General features: G+C 36.8%; 1 protein-coding gene across 1 annotated transcript in view; it reads right to left on the reverse strand.

Annotated features, from left to right (window-relative positions):
• Ar (androgen receptor) overlaps window positions 1-23,512 on the reverse strand; it is a 174,237-nt gene that overhangs the window by 34,283 nt on the left and 116,442 nt on the right. The window contains exon 3 of the mRNA XM_042694946.1: window positions 3,464-3,580. Coding sequence (XP_042550880.1) covers window positions 3,464-3,580 — 117 coding nt within the window. The remainder of the gene's footprint in view (window positions 1-3,463; window positions 3,581-23,512) is intronic.

A 23,512-nucleotide genomic window follows, 5' to 3' on the forward strand; every position in this document is an offset into this window, starting at 1 on the left:
TTGCTCAACGCTAGCACTCTACCATTCAAACCATAGATCCATTCTATTTCCAGATTATTATTTAAGTGGTTAATTGGAGATTAAGTCTCACAGACTTTTCCTGCTAGGAGTAACTTCAAATTATTAGCTTCCTGAGTAGCTAGAAGTACAAACACGAGCCATCAGTGCTCAGCCCAGATTAGAGATCTTGAGACTGAGCAACCAAGCAACCATAAGTTGCAGAGTGCCATGTTTGCTAAGGTTCCCAGAAAGCCTTTCTGCACTCCACTCCCTCAGCAGCCTATCTATTCAGTCTACTTTTAGACATCTAATATATCTTATGTAGGTGTGAATTGAGCAAGGTAGCTAAAATTATTATGCAAATCAAAGCATTTAAGTCTCAACTATTTGTATTTCTAGGAGCAAGACAAGAAAGAGCTGATGAATGTTCCCAACTTTATGATGGGAAAACTGAGCCTTAGTGGAGAAAGGGGACTTGCGGTGGCCATATTCCAAGTTGCTGTTTTGGGACATATTAGATGGTTTTGATTGAAGTGATGAGAAGGAAATGATATGAATTCTTCTGCAAGATGATCAATCTGTCTATGCTACACCAAATGTTTTGACAATGGAAGTTCATTGTTACAGTATGCACAGGGCTACTATGTATACACGTTTGCCTTTTTTTCTTGGTTGTTTGAGGAAGGAGGTGGTATATACTAAGTTTGCAAGTTAACAAACAAACTTTGGAGACATCTGGGCAAGAAGGCAGGGAATATGGTAATATATTTAGTGAAATGCACAAAATTATTTTTCTAGCAGTAGCTTAGGAGAACAAACGTTAGGGTTCTTTTTTACTGACAAAGTACTTGTACAACATATCATTTACTTAATTTAAAATCACCTTCCATACAGGATACAAGTGTTGTTTTTCAGTTTGAGGTGATCAAGGGTGATTTCTGGTTAAACCCACTGCCTGTTGCAGCTGTTGTATGTTATAGAGCAAGCCAGATACTCAGGTAAAAGTCTTCAGGATGAAGTATGAAGATCCTGGCTCAAGTAAAGTACCTATAAATGCCCTATATTTATTGAACACATTGTCATTTATCAAAGATGTTCATATTCATCTTGTTACCTGATCCTCATAATAATTCTTCAAGGATGTCTCAGGATTACAGGTGAACAAATGGAGGGTCAGGGGGAGCAAACAATAAATAATGGAGCTGAATTTTAACTTACGTCTGTCTGACTCCAATGGCAAAGTTATCAAGAATCTGGGGAACCAATGTGGAAACTTATTGTGCCACATCTTTTCCAATAAATTAATGTACAAATTTATGTTTGACTGCTATATAGTACAGTGAAAATGTCTTTTATACATAGGCTCCTTTTGTAAAGTAACATTACTATAGTAAGTTCACAAGTCCCTTCCTTCCTTTCTCCCTTCCTTCCTTCCTTCCTTCCTTCCTTCCTTCCTTCCTTCCTTCCTTCCTTCCTTCCTTCCTTCCTTCCTTCCTCCCTTCCTTCCTTCCTTCCTTCCTTCCTTCCCTCTCCCATCCCTCCATTCCTCCCTTTCTGAAGCATAGCCTTACTATACAGCCCAGACTTGCCTCAAATTGCTCTGTCATCTAGGCTGTTATCAAACTCTTGATCCTCCTACTTTAGCCTCCTGAGGATTGGGATTACAAGTGTGTACCACCACACCTTTATATTCGAGGATATGATCCAAAACATGGAAGTAATGTATTAAGATTTGTACCTAAATATAATAAGGACTTTTCTGACTGAGAAACTTTACCTGTAGCAAAGTGGGCTTAAAATTCATTTCAGCAGGTGGCAAACCATAGGGTTCTTCTTCTGAAATCCAGTACCTTACATATCATTCATATGAAGCTAGATAATTGAGAGGTGAGTATATCAGAACCTTTTCCTAGACTTGCAACCTTTATATGGAGAAAACTCCTCTTTGCTGTCCCATCTTGTCTTCTTCTTTACTATAAAACAGTTGTGGGATTTCTTTGGAATACAATGAACAAGCAAAATCAAAGGTGATTTATCTCAAATATTTGAGTGTCAACTCTTTGCTGTCCCATCTTGTCTTCTTCTTTACTATAAAACAGTTGTGGGATTTCTTTGGAATACAATGAACAAGCAAAATCAAAGGTGATTTATCTCAAATATTTGAGTGTCAATGTGGTTGTTTGGGAAGGCCTTCCTAGGGCATCTGCCCATGATAGGTAAAATTACTAGACAATGCTTGAGATGCTGCTGTTGAAACGCAGTCAGATTGAGCCTGGGTCAATCCATTTGTGGAAATTTCATGTGCATAAAGAATACTACCAGCCTGTGGGGGAGGGGAGGATATAATTATCTACATAAAAATCTAGGTGGCCTTACTCCAGACTTAGAAAATAAGTTGGTGTCTTTAAATGCACACATAGGCAGATGAGGTATTAAATACTCCATAGAAAACCAAAGGTAAACAATTGCTTTAAATTAGAGTTTAGAGATTGGAGAAGGGGTTGGATTCATTCCAGGTACTTGGGTTTTCCAAGCTGATAATGAATATTCAGGTATGAGACTACAGTTTTCAGGCACTCAGAAATGGATTTGCTTTTTCTTCAAGTTCCATTTCTAAATCAAAGTAGACTAATGAGCTTGCTTTTCTAATGAAAGATGTGTCTTTTAGGAAGCAGCAGGCACAGGGAGGCCCCTGGCACTGGACCGATATAAATATGAACAGATGAGGAGTTTGGAGAGGGAAAATTAAGTGTCAGTCAACTGGTGTTAAGCCATTCTGGAATGGTGACAGTGTTCATGGTAGACACAGGCTCAGGGGATAGAGAGCCTTATGATAGAGGGTCATGCTTGAAAGAGATATATCTTCCTTCTATTGAGTGACAGCACTACTAAAATGCTTTTGGAAATGATCAATAGGATTGTAAATAAAAGGAAATGATTAAAAGGTCTGCACATCCCTGGAAGATGTAGGATAGGAAATTATCTCTGTTTGGCAATTTAGTAGGCTGAAAGGAGAGGTAGTTTTTCATTCCAGGTGGCTCGCTCTACAACATACACAACAGTTAGCCGTAGGATACTCCTGGTTATTCACGGCCTGCCTGTGCCTGGGTCATCCTGCACCTGTTACTGATCTCAAGTCCTTAGGTAGTTTATTTTAGCTTCCCTTAAACAGCATCAGGCCAGTACCATTATACTCGCTGGAGATCTCTGTTCCTCATATCCAATCTTACCCTCTGTTGGCTTGTGTTTCCTGCTTCTATGCTGCTCCTGTTCCTATGCTGAAGCCAAGAATAAGGAGTGGTATGTTTAAGGATAAAAAGGCACAAGCTCTCTGATAGCCACATTGTATTTGAAAAGCTCAGCCTGCATTGCTGGTCCTATTGGCTGAATCATAGAGAGAAATCAGGTTTAAACATTCAGGTGGGGGAGGAGGGGGAGACTATGAGAAAGGAAAGTATCATACCTCCCAAAGTCATTCCTGCTTCATAGCATTTCCGAAGACGGCAAGATGGACAATTTTTCCTTCGAAATTTATCAATGGTACAATCATTTCTGCTAGCACACAGGTACTTCTGTTTTCCTATATAAAGAATAAGAATAACAGACTTGTTAATGTGTTTCCAAATTCTTTGAGATTTTCTAGGCGAGAAGGCATGGAGGTGTGTGTGTGTGTATGTGTGTGTGTGTGTGTGTGTGTGTGTGTGTGTGTGTGTGTGTGTGTGTGTATTTATGGTAGAAATGGATGGACAATGGCATTAAACAATTTGATCACACAGGATCTATTAAAAGCAGTCATTTAATTCTCTACTATATACTCAGATTTCATAGGTGCTTTATTTTTTGTCTAGGGAAACAATTCAGATTCTGCTGATACTTACATTATTAGGACAACTCACTACTTTTTTTCACAGTAGGATGCTCAATCTTGAGTAAAAGATGAAAATTCCCAAGAGAAAACAATCAGTTGAGGAAATTATCACTCTTTTTACCATGGTCCAGATGTATCCTTCTACCGACACTTGTAATCATGCATAAAATTGTACTTTTTTTCGTAACACCTGTGCAGACAAAACTTCCATAGAAAGAAATCTTTGATATCCTTGACTGTTTAAATTGCTAGTGAACACACTCCCAATCCTGTGAGTTACAAAATTCAAATTTTGTAAAGAGATAAAGTCTACTTTTTTATGGTGAGTCATAGCAACAAAAGGAAGTATTGCAAAGCCAGTAGGAGAACAAAGATCACCATTGTGCACAGCTGGAGTTATCACAGATAACTCAGACAAAAATACATACATGTTGGGCTGGGAAGGTGGCTCAGTGGTAGAGTGCTTGCCTTGCATGCATGAGGCCCTGAGTTCGATTCCTTACCACCACATAAACAGAAAAAGCTGGAAGTGGTGCTGTGGCTCTAGTGGTAGAGCACTAGCCTTAAGCTGAAGAGCTCAGGGACAGTACCCAGGCCCAGAGTTCAGGCCCCACGATTGACAAAAACCAAAAAGACATACATGCACATGCATGTACATACACATGCATGCAAGCATGAAAGTTCTTTGGATATCACGATGATAGCTACTCAAAGAAAGACATGGAGGTCCACCCAGAAACAGATGATTTGCTCAATATTTTGTTCTTTTGCATCCTATACAATCCTGGTATGGAGTATGCTCTCAATAAACAGGGACACACACTGAATACACACATGGAACAGAGGAATATGTAGGCAAACAAGAGTTACCAACATTTATAGACAAAAATATCTTTAGCTTCTCTGAAACAGCCGAACTTCTCATGTGCATAGCCCTGTTCTGGCCTGAGCCTCTATATTCTCCTCTGCCTTTTCATTCTTCAAGACCTTGGCATTTTCCTCTCATATATACTACTATAGATAGATTGAGATTTGGGGGAAGTTTATTCTGGCTGAGGAGGAATGTTGTTATGGTGGGAAAAATACAAACAAAAAAAAATGAAAGAGTGAGCCGGGCACTGGTGACTCACGCCTGTAATCCTAGCTACTCAGGAGGCTGAGATTTGAGGATCGCGGTTCAAAGCCAGCTAGGGCAGGAGAGACGGTGAGACTCCTATCTCCAATAAAAACCACCAGAAAACTGGAAGTGGCACTGTAGCTCAAGTGGTAGAGAGCTTGCCTTGAGCTGAAGAGCTGAGGGACAGCGCCCAGGCCCAGAGTTCAAGCCCCACGACCTACCCAAAAAAAAAAAAAAAAAAAGTGTGCTTGCTACTTGGTAGAGGAAAAACATCTCCACAACCAAATAAATTGAGTTATAGCTCAGTTTTTCTCCCTTCACTGTGTTCAAATGTATAGATTAGTTGCAGAAAAGCATCCATTATAGGAGGTTATTTTATGTGGGAGATTCAAGAGTAAACATGTCAGCAAAGCACTGCTTTCAAAAGCTACTTGCAGAAACACAGGGTTACCTTTACTCTCATAAAAGACTTTTTTTTCCTTCTCTCCCTTTTTTGTTTTCTATCCTCATTCCTTGTCTTTCCATATCTTCTTTCTTTCCTCCTTTTGTCAAAGGATTCCAAAATAGTGGGTATAAAGGCATTGTTAAAAATCACACTGATAGTCCTTTCATTTCAAGGATGAATTCGGGGACAGTGACTTGTATAAAGAATCTTACCAAATTAAATGCCTTTGAAGAGAATACTGTCATTCACGGGGCACCTATTACAAACTAGGCCTGTGTGAGGGGTTTACATACACTCTGAGTAAAATGCACCAGAACTCTGAGCTAGAGACTCTGATCACATTCATTTATCAAATGAGAACACCATGGCCTCCTGACCAGCTGTCTTTCTTTTTGCTTTTTTTTTCTTTTGTACTGGTACCAGAACTTGAACTAAGGGCCTTACATTTGATTGGCTTGCTCACAGAATGTGCTCTACCACTTGAGCCTTGCCTCCAATCCAGCATTTTGCTGGTTAGCTGGAGTTGGAGTTTCAAGAACTTTTCTGCCTTGACTGATATTCAACAGTAGTCCTTCAGGTCTCTGGCTCCTGTGTAGCTAGGATTACAAGCATGACCCACTGATGCCTGGCTATGGCCAGTACTCTTTCTACCTAAATGGATACTCTTTCTACCAAAGGATTCCATTTATATAGACAGAACACCCAATATGCTAATAGGTTTGTTTCTGTTGTTGAATACAAGTGCTGAAAGTGGATATCTTCATGTCTTTACTGATCTTAGAGGAAGTACTGAAAGCTTGTCACAGTTGATTATGATTCAACTATAGGTTTATCATATATGGTCTTTATTTTGTGTTGCAGAACATTCCTTTTATATACAACTTGTTGAAAGTTTTTATCATGAGAATATGTTGAATATTGTCAAGGGCTTTTTTTCTGACTCTACTAAGATGATCATCTGTTTTTGTCTTTCATTCTGTTGATGTGATATATTAAATTTACTGAGCTGCAGATGTTGAACTATTCTTGCATCCCAAGAATAAATCCCATTTGATAATGGTGAATTGTCTTTTTAGTATGCTGTTGAATTTGGTTTACCAGTATTTTATTAAGGAATTTTTTGCAATCTATGTTCATCAGGGCTATTGACCAGCCTGGCATAATATCCTTGGTTTTCTCTAAATCACAATCTATAATATGGCTATGAATCTAAGACTTTAGAAAGAGTTTTAAGCACTGATTATATCACTCATACTCCTCCACATAAGGCTTGAATCATCTCTGTAGCACCATTGCAAGGTGGTTGCTCTGTCTTTCTCAGCCCATTACATCTCTAGATTCCAAGACTCTTCCTTCTAGAAACTCATTTTTTGTCTACAATCTCTGACCCATCAGATCTTAGTAGAAACACAGAACCTCTGAGTTCTATAGAGCTTCAATATGTTATTTGATTCTTCAGTTGTGAAATGGTGGTAGAGCCAGTTCCAAATCTGGCAGCTGCATCCAATGGAGACATGATTGTGGGTGGTTATAGTCTTAAGATAAAGCATTCTGAGAGTGTCAAAGCATGGTTTTTAAATGCAATATTAATGTTACAAAATGATTTAATTGTGATATTCCACACATGCATGATATACTTTGATCAACTTCAAACCCCTATTACCCTTTTTATTCCCCTTCACAGGTACCATGGCCCTGTGAGTACCTTCTCTATACTTAGTTGTCAGTGAAGTGTGTAATTGGGGCCCGAGATTGCCCCAAGGTAGTTCTAGAAGGTCCCATGGTTCCACGCTGTCATCTAGGTTACTGAATAATAGTATAGAGGATACAAAGTCCTATGCAGCTCTCCTACAAGAAATTAACTCAGCTCATTGACATGGTTGAATTTCAACTGTAACATACTATCAACAACCTATAATCAAGATTCACAAAATGGTATTGTGTAATGGCTGGCAAAATACAAAAACCTTCCCTTATGCTAAAATATTCTAGGCCACAGGAGAGTTCTAAACTCAGTTAAATTCTTTGTAACCACCTTAAACGTTTGACTATTTTAAGTGATCACAGAATAGGCTGGCATGAGATATGGTGCACTCAGTTTGGCTCTGAAAATTCTTGACTGCCTGATGGTGCTCTGTGTCTTTCTTCATGGTCCTATTCCTTCATCATAAACCTTAAGGACCCTTCAAAGCCCCAGCATGAACTGAGACTATGGGGCCGCCTTTGGATTTCTTTTTTAATCTACAGACTTTGTAAGTTGCCTAATTGTGTGTGTGTGTGTGTGTGTGTGTGTGTGTGTGTGTGATGGGGGGAGGTCATCCCCTAGTGTTTCTATGCAGTAGAAGTTGAAGTCAATGTTGGGTTAAGGTTCTTTTCATTTGTTCATTCTAAAATACATTTGGAGGGCCAGAGGTAAGGCAAGGGAGTTACACACTCTTCATCAAATAAATGAAGAAATAGTCACTCTATCATTTCCACTATTAACCTAGAGAGAACGTAGAACTTCTTTTCATGTGCAAGTCCTGGAGCTGAAGCTCAAGGCTTAGGTGTTATTTCTTAGCTTTTTCACTCAAGGCTGGAGCTCTACTAATAGAGCCACAGCTACGTCTAGCTTTTTGCTGGTTAACTGGAAATAAGAGGCCCTCAGACTTTCCTTATAGGACTGGCTTGAAATAGCAATCCAGATCTCAACCGTCCTGAGTAGGAGAATGTAGAAGTTTTTACACTTTATATAGCAAGGATTGAGGAATCTATATGAACAAAATAAAGAATCCTTTGAGGTATGTTAGAGAAGACTTGCATCAAATGAAAATATGTTCCAGGCTCCTAAATGAGGTTTAATATTGCAAAATTTCAGTTTCCCCCCAATGAATTCCATAAATTTACAATCTAAACAAAGTATTGATAAAATAATCCTAAAGTTTATCTGGAGGAATAAAATGTGTTACAAGGCCAAGCTATTTGTGAAAAGAAGTGTAGTAAGACTTTTTCTACTAGGCATTTGAAGTATTATTAAGCCATAAAATTATAATAGTTTGATACTGACTTCAGTATAGGTCAATTAACAGAAGAAAGCAGAAAAGCCTAAAACACACATAGTATAAGAAATATATCATTTCAGTTCAGTGAAGAAAGAATGGATTATTCACTAAATGGTGTCAGAACAATTGGTTGATCATTTGGAAAAAAATATTACTACTTAAAATCAAAATAAATTTCAGGTGTTTATAAAAAAACAAGTAAATCACTGAAGTACTTTTAGGAAACAGGTGAAAATAAATAAAAATGTTAAGGTGCAAATGGATTTTTAAAGGCAAAATAATGAAAAATACATAAGTAAAAATAATGACAGATTTCATTAGAAAATATTTGAATTACTTATGTTGCATAGGAATCATAATAAATACATAGACAAACCACACACTAAGAAAAATTGATACCATCATGTATGAGAAATCAATGGTCAATATCTTTGATATCACAAGATATTAGTACAAAAATAGGCAATTAAATGAATAGGCAATTACATGAAGAAATACAAATGACCGATAAACATAAGAAAATAGATCATTCTCCCCAGAAATCACTGAAAGATAAATGATCACTTTTTTTTTTTTTAACAGTCATGGGGCTTGAACTCTGGGCCTGGGCGCTGTCCCTCATCTCTTCAGCTCAAGGCAAGCACTCTACCACTTGAGCCACAGTGCCACTTCTGGTTTTCTGTGGTTTATTGGATATAAGAGTGTCACGGACTTTCCTGTTAAGGCTGGCTTTGAACTGCGATCCTCAGATCTCAGCCTCCTAAGTAGCTAGGATTACAGGCATGAGCCACCTATGCCAGGCTAAATGATCACTTTTAACAAGTCCAATTGATAAAGATTATATATTAGGTGTTGTCAAAAAGATTTTGTTGATGGGAATATAAATTCTTCAGAGAGCAATTTTGTAATACTATTCAAGTAATTAGAAATGCACATAACCTTTCACTAGAAATTACACTTCTAGGAATATTTCATAAGAAAATAGAGAAGTACAAAAGAAATTCATTGTAGTATTATTTAAAGAGGGAACTTTTGAAGCATTTAAATGTCTAACATCAGGGAAATGATCAAATAAATTATTCCATATTCATGCAAGGGAACACTGTGCAGTTATTATTGATGATCTCAATGTCTTTTTTGTAATTTGCAGTATATTTTTAGTATACTGGTTTATAAAATAACAAAAAAAGTTCTTAAACAATACAGTTGGTTGGATTTTATTTCTAATATGTAAGGCCTTACAAATCATCAAGTTGAGTTTTTTAAACATTTTGAATTGAGGGCTGGGAAGGTGGCTCAGTGGTAGAGCGCTTGCCTTGCATGCTTGAGGCCCTGGGTTTGATTCCTCAGCACCACACAAGCAGAAAAAAAAAAGCCGTAAGTGGCACTATAGCTCAAGTGGTAGAGCACTCGCCTTGAGCTGAAGAGCTGAGGGACAGTGCCCGGGCCCAGAGTTCAGGCCCACAACTGGACCAAAAAAAAAAAAAAACAAAAGAAAAACATTTTGAATTGAGAAATAATTGTAAAGATTGTATAGATGATGATATTCAGATATACGTACTGTAGAAAGATTAAGTGTAGTTAACATCCACAACTTTACCAAATTATTTTTGTTGTGAGAATGTTCAAAAGCTACTTTTAAAAATCAGTTTTACAATATACATTATTATTAATTATGATTACATGTTGCACAGCAAATTACTAGTTTGTTCTTCCTGTCTAACTGCAATTTTGGACTCTGACCAATATGACCATTTTCTCCCATCTACTCCCATCCTTTCTACTCTCAGCCTCTGTTAGTCTGACCTCTTTTTAGCATTACTTTTAATTGCTATAATATGGAAAGAACCAAAGTGCCATACTAGATGAATGGGTAAATTCAATGTAGTACATATTCAGATTGGAATGCCATCTAGCTTTTCAAAAGAAGGAAATCCTTTTATTTGTGACATTATGAGTAAACATGGAGTACATTGTTAAGTGAAATAAGCCAGGCATATGACAAATGCGGTATGGTGCCACTTATATATGTGATGTAAAAACAATTAGAACTAACCAAGGGTATTTTTTTTCTTTTGTACTGAACCCTTTGTACAAATCAAATATGACATAGAGGGCTATATATAAAACAGATAAAAGTAAGTCTAATCTGCCTGAAGCAAAGGAAATTTGAAACTTCTGCAAAACCATCCCATTTTCCCTTTTTGTGATGATACAGACTCATAGAACACCTTAGAAAAATTCTGAAAGATGTATTCCCTCAAGACTGTGTATCAGCATAAAGACCTACTGATTTATTCCAACATTAATATCCCTTATTTTACAGATTGATAAACTGAGATTTAAAAAATGGAAGAAGCTTCTTAAGGTCACATATCCATATCCAATATCAAAACAAGATCAAGAATCTAGATGTACTCATTCCCAATACCAGCAGTCTGATGTTAATCTCATGTTTGATAATAGATGGGAAAATGTATAAGATAAAAAGCCTCATGCAGACCTTATCTTAAATAGTAAACTCCTTGGATGTCAGATCAAGCAAGGAACTCTTCAGAGAGCATCTAACCAACATTTTCACTTTCCAGATGGGGAAACACATCCAGGGAGCGGGATGGACCCGAATTATATGAATCAATGACAGTGATGAAACAAAAATTCCACTCTCCTACCCACCATATTTTCTGCAGATGTGCTTTATTATCTTGAAATTATCTTCATATTAATTATCTCACTAAGTCATTCTTCACAGTAGAGAGGATACATATCTTATTCTTAATTCATCTATCAGGAAACATGGGATACTGAGTACTTATTAATACCAGCTCAGTTTCAATCCAGGGTCCATATGCTTTCTACTTAACCACTGAGAAAATATTTGCTTCTTTCCTCATGTATCTGTCCTGTTTACACTAAACCTACCAATTGTCTCTTCAAAATGAGTAGGAGTAACATTTCAATTGCTTAAGGAGAACAATGGAGAGAGGTGAACCTGCTGTTTTCATTTTTCAAGATGACTACAAAGATGTTGCCTATTTCCTTTGGAAATTTTTCCATGCAGATACTATTCTTATTTTAGAGACGAGAAAAATAACACTCAGAGACACAGAATGACTCAGTAAGTAGCAGATGCAAGAAAGGAAGTCAAGTGTATATGGCCGGGGTGTGAGGTTGAGTTCAGTGAAATGGGGCCTGGCTGTATGCTTCAAAGACAGAGCAAAATTGCTTGAAAAAAAAAAGAGCACAGAGCTAGAAGGCAGAAGAACTGAGGACTAGTCTTGCAAAGTCATTTTGTGACTTTATGTATATCTCTACTTCTCTTTTACCCTCAGTTCCCTTAATCTATGACAAGAAAGGAGTGTGGGCCATACTAATAGAACAATAGTAATCCATGAAAAGTAGGCTCAAATATTTTCTATTCACAGAACTTTTCTGGAAGTCTCAGTCTACTGAATATGACTCCAGGAGAACAGAAGCCAGTTTGTGCTCCTAGCATGATCTAAAGATTTTTTTCTTAAAGAATCAATATACTTCCCTGTAGGGAGTACTTCCCCTCCAGAGTGATCAGATTTGATTGATAAGAATCAGCCTAATAGTTATATAGGGTCTTGTAGATGGACATAATATTCTCAGGATGAGGTGGCCAGTGTGGCTAGTATATGATAAAACAGGGAAGGAAGCAGAAGAAGTGGAATAAATGACAAGACCAGGTTGTGTAAGGCAAGAATTATCAAACTTGGCTGACAACAAGAATGAGAGGAGAGTTTACAGAATATTGATGCATGATCTTATTTCTGGTAGTTCTAAGTGATTGGGGGTAAAGTGTCAGAAACATGATTTTAACAAAGTTCCTCTGGTGCTTTTCTAATGCTTAGCTTGGCAGTGGGGGACTGCTGCTGCTGGACTCTGTAACTAGTCAATACTCATGGAGTTTTGCAGCTGACACTAGATTAATACCATGATGAATATTTGACACTGAAGCATATCTGACATTTCTCTTCTGTGGACTGGTGAGTCACTAGGTTAAAGAGGATGGGAACACCAAACAAATAATATTCTTCAGCTGAGATCTGGATAGACTGCACGGGAGACATAGAGGATCCAGTCTCATGGAGGAAAGAAAGCACCAAGAGGAATGGCTCAGCCTTTCTGTGAGGATCATCTGACATTAGAGAAGACCAAGATTTATGTTCTCAAGCTACATTGGAGCTGGCTTGTACTGACTTATAAAAATGATTGTGAATACCTCTTCCCCAATTTATACTGTGTCATCACATTCATAGTAGTTTAAAACTAGCCAGGGTAATAACACTTACATCATAGAAATGAGTAAACACTGAAAATTAGCTCAACCCATAGAATGTAAACTTAAGAGTTCTGCTCTTGGGTAGGTTTAATCTTTTTGTTGCTGGACCTCCTGGTTCATTTTCCCCTACACTTCCAGCCAAGCATATCTCTGAGACTTAGTGAATCACAGCCCATATAGACTCAGTTGCATTTTAAAATACATTACCAACCTCATATGTGTTATGCAATAGATGTCTCCTGAAAAGCAGTGTACAAATTTTCTTAAGCTGAAATATCATTTAAATATATAGTAAGGATTAATCATTTAGAGAATTTCTTTATAGAACATTTTAGGAAGACTAAGATAATAATCCTTTTGTAAAATGAATAGCTACTAACACAGTGATCAATTTTGCTAAACCCAAATTTTGTGTGATAGCCTCACAACTTTGGTAGAGGATAAGTGGGCAAAACCTCTCCCCCCCCACACGCACACATATACACACACTCATATATACACATATCCATCCATACTTTGACCCAATGTATATTTGCTTTGGTATACACACACACATACACACACACACACACACACACACACACACACACACACACACACAAACATTCATGGCAGCTCTGTCTGCACAATACTTGAAACAACCTAAATATCCATCAATAGAGGAGTTATTAAACTATGATACAGCCACACACTATAGCCATTAAAATGTTCCATTTATACTAATATAGAATGATCTATGAGGTGTACTGTAAATTTAAAACAAGGTACAAAACAATATTGAACACTAGTGTGATGAAGAAAAATGTTTATAAATGTTTATATTGTATCTGTAAGCATAAATGGAAACAAATATATTAAATATAAATAATTAATTTTATAAATTAAATCTTTACAATAATAGTTATTTTGCCTGTGAGTAAGATAACTAAATGTTTAGTCCTAGCTCTATTTCCAATGTGCCTGGACCCAGGAACAAATTCTGTCCTTTTCTCTGGACTTTTGTAGTTACATCCATCTACATAATCAGAAGTTTAGATTTAGTAATACTTCAGTGAAAACTAAAATAGGTTGTTCCCAGCACATCCTAGTTTCCAAATTTTAGTCAGCATTCATAAGAAATACACTGACTACTCACTTCACTATGTAATCTGGGAAGTTGGTCTCCTAAAAGGATCAGAAAGATGGTCTCTGTTGCTGCTTTAAACATCAACTAGTTAGTTAAATGCTTACTAAAAAGCCCAATGGTCTATCTTTCTGCAGAAGTCTGTAAAGGAGGAAGAGAAATTATAGTTCCTACCTTTTAGGAGTTTGCAATCTAGAAGGAGCTAACAATTAATTAATTAATTTCTCAATAAATTTATATTTGGTCTAGAGATTAAGAAGCCCACTGGCATTCATGGTAAGTTCTACTAGTGGTCTTTAGTGTCTGTTCATTAACAAGCCCAGATTTAGGAGTCAAAAAACTGGCTTCTAAATGCCAGTAATGTCATTTGCTAGGAGTAAACAAAATAACTTGGCAAGCTGTAAAACTTCTCAGATACTGCTTCTTATTTAATAACATGCATTTACCTTTGCACAGCTGTAGTGTTTAAATGAAAGTATGTGTGAAGGATCTGTCAAATTGTAGGTACCTGATAAACCTGACCTATAGAATGATGAGCATTCTTTTGGGAATCACATGGAATTTGGAGGGGCTGATCAAGGCAGAAATGTCTGCTGAAATGTTTATTGTATAACATTCAAGTACTGCATTTAATGTTGTTTACTTATCAAGTGTTCCACAACAAAGGAGCTGTCATCAAATTATTCAGTTTTTTTTCTTCCTATAGAGTTTTAAAAGTATGTAGTCATTGGTGATTGAATTTGAAAACTGAAATGCAATCTTCAGCTTAGAGGCATACTTGTATTTTGCTCTGCTTCTGGGTGCTGTTCTGATTTGGTTTCTTAAATATTCACAATGATTACAGTGTGCCTCTTAAAAGACTTAGATGCTACATGATGAAGATGGAGAGAGAAAGGAAGAGGGAGAGAGAGAGGACAAAAGGAGGGAGATTGTGAGGGAGAGGGAAGTTTGTAAGAGAGGAAGAGAAATTGTAGTTCCTACCTTTTCAGAGTTTGCAATCTAGTGGGAGCTAACATGAATACACCCATGGCTGAAAATAAGAAAGAGAAGCAGGAGTTGAAGAAGAGGGGTATGAGAAAAAGAAAGCAAATAGGAAGGAGAGAAGGGAGATGGATGGGAGAGGAGAAGTAAGAAGAGAGGAGAGGAGGAGAAGGGAAGTCCAAGCCTTGACCTCACTAAGGAACTACTGGACTTCAAGAAAAGCTAAAGAATCCTTTACATTATTAGTATTATTAGTACAATTAACATTATTAGTATTCTCTTGGATAAATGTCCAGAAGTGGAATTGCTAGGTCATAGGTTAGTTCTGTGTTTAGTTTTTTGGCCTTTTTTTTGAACCTCCATAATGTGTTCCAGAGTGGTTGATCAAGTTTACATTCCCACCAACAGTGTAATAGAGTTCCTCTTCTGGCTGCATCCTCAACAGCATTTGCTACTATTACTTTTCATGATAGTAGCCATTTTAACTGGAGTGAGGTGTAATCTCAGGGTTGTTTTGATTTGCATTTCCTTTTTTTTCAACCGTACAGAGGGGTTACAATTACATGGGCAAGGTAATGAGTATGTTTCTTATCAAGCATTGTTGCCTCCTCCTTTGTTTCCCCTTCCCCGCCTCCTGCCAAAGTTATAAAGTTCTTTTTTTGACATAACGTCTTGTACATCTCATTTTTGCAAATGGGTCCACCTGTACCCCTATTTAAACAGTTTGTTTTTTCCCTTCCCCTACACATATTATACCAACTTCAAGTACAGTGAAAACAGGGGTTATACTGTGGGGGAGGGATATACAAAGCACAAAGAAATCATCTTATAAATATGTTAAAAAACAATCGCAAGAAAGAAAAAAACATTAAACAATGTGTCTATATGCCATTTTTACTTCTTCTGAGGTCTCTGAAATCAGCCCACTTACTAACTAGGTGGTTGGTTGTTTGAGTGTTTATTTTGGGGGGTTTAATTTTTGGAGCTCTCAGTGTATTTCAGGTATTTAGGCCCTGTCTGATCTATAGCTGGTAAAAATCCTCTCCCATTCTCCCATTCTGTGAGCTTTCTATTTAGCTTGTTAGCTGTGTCCTTTGCCATGCAGAAACTTCTAAGTTTGATGTAATCCCATTTATCCAGTCTATTTTTGATTTATTGTGCTTTTGGCTTCTGGATCTTTGCCTATAAAATTTTGACCTGTACCTAGGAGCCTTAGTGTTTCCCTTACCCACCCTTTCCTGTAAAAGTTTCATGGTTTACCATCTTACATTGAGGTATTTGATCAATTTTGAATTGATACTGGTGCAAGGTGATATATATGGATCTAGTTTCAGTTTTCTGCATGTGGCTATGCAATTTTGATGGCACCATTAGTTAAAAAAGATTTTTGTTCCAGCCTATGTTTTTTTGCTCCCTTATTGAATATTAGATATCTATAGGTCTGTGGGTTCATTTCTGGGTCTTCTATTCTACCAGGACATGGGTACTTGCAAGAGGGGGGCAAGGGAAGTAGAAGAGAGGAATGAAGGGGGGAAGGTGGGAAATGCAGTCAAGAATTCAAGATATATACCACAAAATTAAGAAAATTAATGTAAGGGGTGAGGTGGTTAGATGGAGGTGAAAATATCAAGAATATGACACAGATTAAGATGTATTGTATATGGCAAAAAAATTCAATACATATCCTACAAAATTTTCCCTTAGGAAAAGTAAGGGAAGGGTGGGTTGGGAGGGATGAATGAGAATGTTGAAAGAAGTGACATTGAACAAGATGCATTGAATTCATAAACTGCTTTGTTGAATGCCAACTCTTTCATATAACTACTTAAAGATAATACAAATATTTTAAAAAGAAGCCAAGTGGGAGAAAACAAGAGAGGGATAACACTGAAAAGATGTACTCATTCCCTTACTTATGTGACTGTAACCTCTCTGTACATTACCGTTACAATAAAAAATAAAATAAAATAAAATAAAACACATAAAAAAAGAGGCCAGTACTTATCCGAAGGTAATGCTGCCTCACTGGGTTCAGCTTCGTCTAACATGTGACTGCCATCTCTATTGAGAATGTAAGCACTTCTGACTGAGGGAGCAGGAAGGAAGCCTTTATCCATCATTTTCTCCAAGTTTTTACTAAGGACTCTTTTGAGTGATTTCCCTTTAGGAAGTTATACCCTGATGGATCTAAAGCACTAAGAAGCCTAAATTCTTATTTTTTTATTCTAGAAAAACCCCACATAAGTACCAAAAGATTAAGATAGGACACCTCTTTTACAAAAAAAGATCAAGGTATGATTCTTCTGTAAGAATCAACGGGAACTACAAAAAGAGAGAAGATCCTGTGTAGTATATACAAAGAAATGTTACATGTGTGGTAGTGTGATAGATGTGTATTCAAGTTCTTGTCCTGCTTCTTACTAGCTGCATTAGTAGACTTGAGTTCAACCTACTGTACAATAGAGTTAATAATGCGTACATTTGTCACAATATTTACATGAAATAATATATGTGAAGCAATTTAATACGTTTAGAACACATAGGCATTTACTAAAGATTGTGCCAGAGACACAAATAAAGTGAGTTTTTAAAGATGAGACCTAATGAAGATGTAAAAACATTGGACAAAAGAGGATAGCAGTTGTTATCAAATGTTATAAGACGATAAACTATCAGGATAATAATCTGTATAGAAAGAGAATACTAATGGCACGTGTTAAATTCTTGAGAGGAAAAATGAGGTAAAATTTGCATTTCACAGAAGGCCTATTCTTGATGAAATATAGAATTTTCACAGTAAACAAAGCCTTGGTATTCGAAGCACATAAGATGCTGTATTTGAATGAGAATGATGGTTAGAAAGAGCCAAGATTGACACATAAAACAGGTTGTTATTTGTTAGTTCTCAAAACTCGAAAATATTCAGTCAACCTTGGGCAAGTATACTGACACTTTTTGCTTACTACTAAAAACATCTGTTTCTCTTATAAATCAATCCCATTTTTTGTATGGGTACAGGGTCTTGATCTCAGGGCCTAGTTCCTCAGCTTTTTCATCTCAAGGCTAGCATTGAGCCATAGCTCCACTTTCATCTTTTTACTGGTTAACTAGAGATAAGAGTCTCACAAACTTTCATGCCTGGGCTGGATTTGAACTGGAATTCTCAGATTTCAGCCCCCTGAGTAGCTAGAATTACAAGCATGAGCCAATGCACCTAGGTCCAAACCATTTTTTTTTGTTGGTTGCGGGCTTGAACTCTGGGCTTGGGCACTGTCCCTGAACTCTTCACCTCAAGGCTAGTGCTCTACCACTTGAGCCACAACACCAATTCCAGTTTTCTGGTGTTTAATTGGAGATAAGAGTTTCACGGACTTTCCTCCCAGGCTGGCTTTGAACCGTGATCCTCAGATCTCAGCCTCCTGAGTAGCTAGGATTACAGGCATGAGCCACCGGCACCCAGCTCCAAAACCATCTTTTAAAGCAAGGTTTTTTAAAGTTGCCTAGGATAGCTTCCAATTCACTATGCAGTTGAGGATGGTATCCAACTCATTATCCTCCTACCTCAGCCTCCTGAATGCAGGTGTAACATGAAAATTTTTTCTTCTTATAACTATCTTAAAACAGACAAATTTGATTCTTTCCTTAATGTGTATTTTGTCCTGTATCTGGGTGATTAAAACCTGTTAGATCAGTTACAAGAACTGACCAACGAGCATGATCCCAAAAATATATGGAAACTAGTGGGGCATTTTGGCATTTTGAGTACTAAAGTACTTTTTCTTTGCCTCCCAAGTTAACAAAGGAAGAAAAGTCGACCTACAACATCCACTTGGCCATGAAAATAATATATTTTTTGCAATATATTTGAGTTCCCTTAAAGAATTCCATATGGAGAATTAGTTTGCATTTTCTGTGGCACAGTAGGGCAACTTGTCCAAAACAACCCATGAAAAATTTCAAATTAGTAGAAAAGAGCATTAATATTTCCAAAATATGCACTTAATATTTAAGGCGATAAAAGTTCTTATCACTATTGAGTTGGTCATTACACACTGTATGTATCAAATTATCATACTTCATAAATACCACCATTTATTTGTTTATATTTTTGCATTATTTTATGGCCCCCAAATGTTGATATCAACTTGTTTATTAACAAAATAATGGCTAATGTCAAAATGAGAAACCTCTCATGGTTAATAGATTAAGTTCCTTTATAACATAGAATGAATGTTGCTCTTTTTCATTTATGATTTGGAAGGTCAAAGGACTCAAAGGTAAATGCCAGTAAGATTTCCTTGATGGAAAAATATAACCCTCCATCACATCATAGCCATCTTGAATAGCATCAGCTGAGATCTAACTTCACCTGTTATTTTTTTCTCACTGTCCTCAGAGTACCTAGGTATCTGAATGTATTCTACATTATATTTTCAACACCAAAAGTGTACCAGAGATTTCCCTGGAGACTAGAAGAGTCATCTTTGGCTTTAAAAACATCATAATTATTAACAATCCAGAGCAAGGAAACTTGTGAAATTTCATTTTAAAAGATACTTGCAAATATCACGAATGGAAAATTACATTCTACTAATGTCAATAATAATGCAATTATTGAAGCTGAGCCACTATCACATTGAGTGTGTCCCTTCTCTGTTACCTAAGCACCAGACAAGTTCTCTTGTGAATCATAAACATTTATATCACTTGCATTTATAGGTAACTTTACTACTTTCAGATAATGTTCCTATGAATTATCTTCCTTGGGCCTTATACAAATTTAATCAAGGTAGTTATAATTATGATCAAACTTGTCTAACTGCCATGCTCAGACAGTTAAGTAAGAGATGAAGCTGAAGAGAGGAAGTCATTATTATGACCAAGTATTCTGACTCTCATTCCTATCATGTTTCATAACTTAAATATCAATGAAAATGTTAAATTGCAGTTACTCTGCTGTGCTCTGCAAGGCATGAGAAGTAATTTACTTATTTCATTAAGAGATACATAAAATTATTAAAACGGATCATTTTAGAGATTTCTTTTTGAAAATTCACTTTTGGTAGAACATCTGATTTGCCTGACAATACTGACTAAATAAAGTGTTGGAAATGGCAAAATGCTTATTATATTATTCAATGAAAAATTACTAAACACTTACTAAATGCCAGGATCTATGTTAGATACTGTTTTTATACAAACAAAAAACAGACAAGACTTTAAGAAAAAATATCATATATGCTTAAGAAATTCATTCACTCATGCATTCATGAATTTATTCATTATTTGTTCAGTAAATACCTACAATATACCCACTCTGTGCCTAGCAATTCTATGCAAAATTGGACAAAGAACTAAATACATCTGCCTTGAATAATATTCATTTTAATGCATGTATGGAAGGAGAAGGTCCAGGAGAAGAGGCAAGTCCAGAAGAGGACCAGCTAATAAAAAACAAATTGAAGCTATGCACCTTGTCTATGCCTATAATTTTAGCTACTCAAGAGGGCTTGGATCTGGGCTAGGAAGGAGGCTCAGTGGTAGAGTGCTTGCCTTGCATTCATGAGGCCCTGGGTTCGATTCCTCAACACCACATAAGCAGAAAATGCCAGAAGTGGTGCTGTGGCTCAAGTGATAGAGTGCTACCCTTGAGCTGAAGAGCTGAGGGACAGTGCCCAGGCCCAGAGCTCAGGCCCCACGACGGACAAAAACAAGAGACTTGGATCTGAGTATGTTGATTCAAAATTAGCTTGAGCAGAAAAGTCAGATAAGAGCAAATAACTCCTATCTAATCTTAACCAGCAAAAAGCCAGAAGTAGAGATGTAGCTAGAGTGGTGGAATGCTAGCTTTGAGCCCCCTAAAAGCCAATTAAGAGTACAAAGCCTTCTGTTCAAGCACCAGTATATGCACCAAAAAAAGAATAAATTAGAAAATTAAATTGCATGCTACAAAGTAGCAAGTGTTACGTAAAAAAAACATGGGCTGGGCACCGGTGGCTCATGCCAGTAATCCTGGCTACTCAGGAGGCTGAGATCTGAGTATTGTGGTTTGAAGCCACCTTGGGCAAGAAAGTATGTGAAACTCTTAACAATTAAACACAAAAAAGACAGAAATGGAACGAACTGTGGATCACATGTTAGAGCACCAGCCTTATATGTGTGTGCTGGTACTGGGGCTTGAACTCTGGGCCTGAATGCGGTATCTTAGCTTTTACATTCAAGGCTGGCATTCTACCACTTGAGCCACAGCTCCGCTTTTGGCTTTTTGGTGATTAATTGGAGATGAGTGTAAAGGACTTTACTGATTGAACTGGCTTCAAACTCTGATCCCCAGTAGCTAGGATTATAGAAATGAGCCAGTGGCAGCAGTAGAAGACAGGTAATTTTCTGTTGATTCCCTGGAAAACTCCACTCTGGAGGATGTGTTTAACTGCATTTAGAACTTGCCAATTGTGAATAACTTTTTTTGGGAGAGAGTTTAAAAAAATAAAAAAGAGACAGCACCCAAACCCTGAGTTCAAACCCCAGCACACACACACACACACACACACACACACACACATACACACACACACACACACACACACAAAGATCTAAAATAATAACCCAACAGTAAAAGGTCAGCAAACTAAAGAGCAAGCACCAGGTTGTAAGAAAGAGTACTTAGAAATAAATGAAATGAAGGATTTAAAATGAATATGCAACTTACAGAATGGGAGGAAAAGCTTGTAAATCATGTATTTGATAAAGACTTATAGAAACAGATAATGTACACACACACACACACACACACACATGCACACACACACACATATACACACACATACACACACACAGATGCCACAATAATAAAAGCCAAACATCCAATGTTTTAATATTGGCAAAAGATAATTATTTCTCCATAGAAGATATACCAGCATATGAAAAGATGCACATTTTTAGATATTGGCAAAATCCAAATCAAGTGAAATATTAATAGAAACATTATTCATGATAGGCAAAATAGAAATGGCTTAAAATGACATCTACCAAAGAATACATAAACAAAATTTGGTATAGCCATATAATGAAATATTATTCAGCCAGAGAAATGAAATACTGATACAAGTTATAACAATGAACCTTGAAAATGTTATGCTAAGTAAAATGATCTAGATACAAAAGGCCATGTATTACATGTATTCATTTATATGAAATTTCTAGAATGTAGGACAGAGTTTAGATTACTTGCTGTCAGGGGCTGGGAGGAGGGAGATTTGTGAGTAAGCTCTTATGAACACAAGATGTCTTTTTGTGGTCATGAAAACCCCCTGGAAGTAGACAGTGGTGATGTTTAGAAAACTCCTTGAACATAATTTTAAAAAGCTGTACACTTTAAAAGAGTGAATATTATGGCATATAAATTATTTCTTAAATTAAAACCATCCTAGAGTGCCTTTCTTGTGCCAGTAATTCTTAATCTCTGGGAGAGAAGTCAGAAAAAGAAATCAAGAGAACCTTGTAAGCTAGAATAACTGGCCTCATTTAAAAGAATCCAGAGGTCTTTAAGGTCATTCCAGTCATTAATGAAGGTGTTCTACCTTTACAAAGTCCTATTTTGTAAGGTAGGCTGCCATTGACAAATTCTTCCATATATATCACCTCTCAATACGTTCATGAAGTAGAAAGGACAAAGCCCATTAATGGCTTTGTGGATGCAGAAGCAGAAGTCCAAAGATGCTCCATTATTTGCCTGGAGTCATATGACTGCCTTTCTTTGTGTCTCCTTTGTGACTTTATTCTGCCATTGTTCATAAAGTAGTCTCTTTGCTAAAAGAAAATGAACTCTAACTCTTCCCGATTTCTCATCTCATTCATTTCATTCTATTACCCACTTGGTCGCATCTACTGAAGGAAGATTCTATTATCTGGAGTGCAATGGGGTGGGATTTCAAAATAGCCATTTGAAACTGCAATCCTGGTATTTCAAAATGGAGCCTTGAGAATGGCTATATCCACATTCAATCCTTCTTCCTCTGGCCTCAGTCCACTATTCAGTCATTACTTTGTGCCATTACCAGGTGAGGATATACAGCGGTGTATGAAATGCTACAGGTCACTATATACTGCAGGAATGGCCCTTTTCCTCATTACATTTTGAAGAAAGACAAGTGTATGGCAGATTCTTTTCCATCACCCACTGTTGTGCATACTGAAAATTATCAATACAATCTGCATATTATTTTCTAGCTGTTTTCTTTTCTTCAGTCTAAATGAAGTAATTGCTGTACTTTCTCCTTTGCTGACCAAGGAATATTTGCCAGCACATGTAAAATTTTATGTTCCTTGGATATTTACGAATTGACTTGTACTTTACAAGTGGCCTCTCAACTACATGTGTGTTGTTTATGCTTTAATCTGAGATCTATTTCAGCCAAATTTTTGATATATTTATAGGTGAAGGAATCAATTATCATATACTCAAAATTTTCCTTTTTTCTATCTGTTATGACTCTTCACTGAAATTACCCTTTTAAAAGGGTAATTTCTTTGTTGAGGTTGAGAGAGATGATTGTATCATTTGGGAAATGAATATCTACCCATAACAATGTTGTGATAATCACTTGTAATAATGGCTGTCTTTGCTGGATG

Source organism: Dipodomys spectabilis, unplaced genomic scaffold (genome assembly GCF_019054845.1).
Source record: "Dipodomys spectabilis isolate Male_0828 unplaced genomic scaffold, ASM1905484v1 ptg000176l, whole genome shotgun sequence".
Classification (NCBI taxonomy): Eukaryota; Metazoa; Chordata; class Mammalia; order Rodentia; family Heteromyidae; genus Dipodomys; species Dipodomys spectabilis.